Here is a 3,818-nt window from a genome sequence, read left to right on the forward strand (position 1 = left end):
TGGTTTTATTTCTTATCTAGCATTATTTTTTAATCATTTACACAACCCAAAAGAATTATTAAACATTTTACTATCAAAGGTCACCTCCTAAAAGCTTTCAATGTTTCCCTTCTTAGCTGTTTCCCCTCTTAGCTATCGAAAATTAAGTTCTCTTAAAAAGATGTACCAAACTTTCATCCATAACCTAGCCCTACTTCATTTGTACAGCTATATTCCTTGAGATTTTTTTTTTTTTTAATGGCACATGAAGCTTTATTGTCAAAGTCCTTGCTATTCCGGGCAGATTCCATTAACTATCTTGTGCTTTGAAATACAGGCAACCTGTTTCCTACCATTCTCCACTCAGATATCTGTCTTCCCTCAGTCTAGGCTGAAAGGATTATGTTAGGAACAAACCTTTCCGCAAACCATATTATCTATATAAGCACTTCTTCTCTGCTTCTCAATTGTAAACTTGCTGGAGACAAAGGTTCTAATTTAGCAACTCCCGGGGTTAAGGTGGTTTTACAGGAGACTACTGGAGCAAAGAGAAGGAGGTGGAATCTGGAGCTTTGTCCAGTCGCTGATAGGTGGAGCAGAAGGAGGAGGGGGAGTTTGGACAAATCTAAAGGGTGTCAGTCCCTCTAATGGTGGAGTTTTCGTGAATAAACGAGATTAGGGGAGAAATAGGACTTTAACCTCCTGCTAAACAGCCTACTAGAGAGTGAAGGAATATAGTAATACGCTGAGAAATCATTGAGGACTAAAGGATTACTTTTGGAGTGCAATAAACGGAGTCTGGCGGAATTACGGTTTTGCCAGGTGCCAGCGGAATCTCCGACTACTGGCCTTTGCTTCCACCCGGGCTGAGACCTTGAAGCGCCAGTTTTTCCGTTCTCCGGCTTCTCTCTTAATCCCACCTCTTCAGGCCACATCCTGGTTTCCTAAACTGTGTGTGTCTAATGGCGGCGTTGGTGAAGATGATTTTTCCTGAGAAAAAGAGGTAAGAAATGAGGTAGATGATTTGGTGAGAATGGTGGTCGGAATAGACTGAGCATATATTTGGAGAATGAGTAGGCAGGAAAGAAAGAGAAAGCAGGTAACTATGAGCAAGTTTCTCACAACACGTCCTTTGCGCCCAGATTTTACCGGGATCTCTGCCCTCCTTGTTGGAAGGAAACGTTGGAGTTGGCTTGCCCTGGGCGTGGGTGGGTGAAGCGATATTAGGTAGGTGCATTGTAATCAAAACATTAGAGATCATATTTCCCTCCTGAGCACCCCAGTGATTTCCTAAGAGGCGCCGAGAGGGAAGCTCCGGGGAACAGTGTGGTAGGTATGGCCACTTGGTAATGGAGATATGTCACCACTATTAATCTGTTAATTTATTAACGTTAATCTAATTAGTGGTGATATCACCATTATTTTATATCTCATATATATGCGTGTGTGTGTAATCTTTCCAGCCATAAAAAATACAGAGCTTCCCTGAAGAAACAGAAACGAAAAAAACGTCGACAGGAGCTCGCTCGATTGAGAGATTCAGGTAATTCATTGCTTATCTAACTGTGTGTGTGCCCTCTTACTCTTTGGAATTTCAGGTCCAGAGTCAGAAGTAGTCAAATAAGTATCTGATGAAGAATAGATGAGGCTTCTCAATCCTAAATAAACCCAAGACCTGTCACAAACGATTGCCACAGGAAGAAAGTCAGGATGACTCATCCATGCATCGTTCACACCTATTCGTAAAGTATCTAATGTTTTAAATGCAAGTAATATAGAGCTAACACTCTGTCATAGAACATATTTATGAATGTTTTCCTTTGTAAAACTAGCACTGGTTGTGCGTTTTCTCAGGTAAAATGCAGGAAAGCAGGGAGCTAAAACTCCAAACCTGAGTTTTTGTGTTCCCACCAAAGAAAAATTAAATGCAGACACTGAAAGTCATGCAAAAGCACTCTGGAGAGAGAATGAGTCATCTCCAAGCAGAGAATATCAAAGGTGACAGAACTGTCTCCAAATTTATTATTGTTTGATATTTACCAGGAAAACTGGGGACAATCTTCCATACTCTGCCAATTCAGGTGTTCAGCTCCTCCAGAAGGCCTTTATTGATCATCTCTGGAATTGTCACATGCACATTCTATTCAGGGAACTTCATCTACAAGTCAGTCCCATGTTAATGTGGGCACTGATCAGAAGTTACCTTACTCTACCAGCACTGGTAAAGGAATCTTCCTTTTCGATCAATTGGAGAGCTTATACCCATAATTCCTAACTTCACATGAACTTCAATGGACACTATCAATAATTAGTCTTGTTTATTCTTTTTCTCTTGGCATGTTTTACAAATAGCTGTCTCCTTTTTTTTTTTCTGCAGATTATCACCATTTGATTTCTTAAGATGGTTTAAAGAAGGACCCTAAAGTAATTTAAAGAACACTTTATGATGTTACCTACATTTTACTGCTAATTGCTAGCTGCTACCTAACAGTGTGGATGTTGTATGTTTACTCACATGGCAATATGTGTTAAGGTTTAAGTATAAGCCAGCATGACATTTAGTTTACTATAAAACAATATATCTACAAATAAGATCAAATTTGATATTTGGAGAATTTAATCTTAAGGAGCAAATTTAGAAAAGTTTTTATCATCGTTGTAGAGAATAACAAGTTTATGTGTTAAGTATTTGAATACTGAAATATTCAAAATTTTGCAGCGTTTGGTTTAATAAACCTTTAAATTCTCTCAGAATGGTTAAAAACAGAAGAGGAAGAGGAAGCCTTTATTGAAAAGCAAGGAGAAGAAGAACTATTGGACACAGAAAGGTTAGCACTGATTCAAAAATTAACCATCCAAGGTATTTTATTTGAATTTTGTGGAGTTTTTTAAATAAACATTTGAACAGTTTGAGGAAAGTGAAGAGTAGGGGGTTTACAAGCATGGGTAAATCTAAATTGATGCTCATTTTTTTCCTCAAAATACTATATAAATAATTGTTTTAAGGGAAATGAGCTTAATGAAAGAACTGTTCTCTTTTAATACTAAACAACAGCTGAGTCACACCACTTAAGTTCAATGAGGATTGAGTGAATAATGTAAGAATAGGCCACAAGAAGTCATTATTTAGATGAGACCTTGATAAATTTACTTATTTATACATAGTGATAAGACTGTCTTTGGTATAAATCATATAAGTAAATCATACAAGTCAAAGTAAATGATTTGACTGTTTAATGCTTGTCTTCATCTTCTCTAAAATGAAGAATCATATGTAATTGTTTTTTTATAAGTTTATTATATGCCTCTGAATAATTTCTAGGTACTGTATTTACTAATTTTCTCTCAAAGTTTTTTTTTCCTCTTATTAATGATGAATTAATGATATTATGTTTCAATTTATGTTGTAACTTTGAAAAATCAACTTGGTATAAAAAAAAGTGTACAAAACATGTTGCTCATTCTGCACAACATCAAGTATTTATATTTCTAGCTAATAGGCTAATAGTAGATGTTATTATTTACCCAAAGTATAAATGCTTTGTAAAGAGTGGTTCTACCCTGGTTTAGGAAATAATGACAGGAAAAAAGTACATACTTTTCAAGAGTAAATACACAGTATATTTTTTTCAAATTTTTTCTGTCTGCAGTTAATTGAAACCAAAAAACAGTATTTAAATACTATGGAAAGGGCTGGGGCTGTGGCTCAAGCGGTAGCGCGCTGGCCTGGCATGCGTGTGGCCCGGGTTCGATCCTCAGCACCACATACAAACAAAGATGTTGTGTCCGCCGAGAACTGAAAAATAAATATTAAAAAAAAATTCTCTCTCTCTCTCTCT

General features: G+C 36.7%; 1 protein-coding gene across 2 annotated transcripts in view; it reads left to right on the plus strand.

Moving 5' to 3' along the window:
• The first annotated feature begins 596 nt into the window (after window positions 1–596).
• LOC107158751 (U2 small nuclear ribonucleoprotein auxiliary factor 35 kDa subunit-related protein 2-like) overlaps window positions 597–3,818 on the plus strand; it is a 26,530-nt gene continuing 23,308 nt past the window's right edge. For both annotated transcript variants that reach the window (XM_048797383.1, XM_015505247.2), the window contains exons 1-3: window positions 597–982; window positions 1,443–1,522; window positions 2,732–2,807. In XM_048797383.1, the coding sequence (XP_048653340.1) occupies window positions 942–982; window positions 1,443–1,522; window positions 2,732–2,807 (197 nt within the window). In that variant the 5' untranslated portion in view covers window positions 597–941. The remainder of the gene's footprint in view (window positions 983–1,442; window positions 1,523–2,731; window positions 2,808–3,818) is intronic.

This window comes from Marmota marmota, unplaced genomic scaffold (assembly GCF_001458135.2).
Source record: "Marmota marmota marmota unplaced genomic scaffold, marMar, whole genome shotgun sequence".
Classification (NCBI taxonomy): domain Eukaryota; kingdom Metazoa; phylum Chordata; class Mammalia; order Rodentia; family Sciuridae; genus Marmota; species Marmota marmota.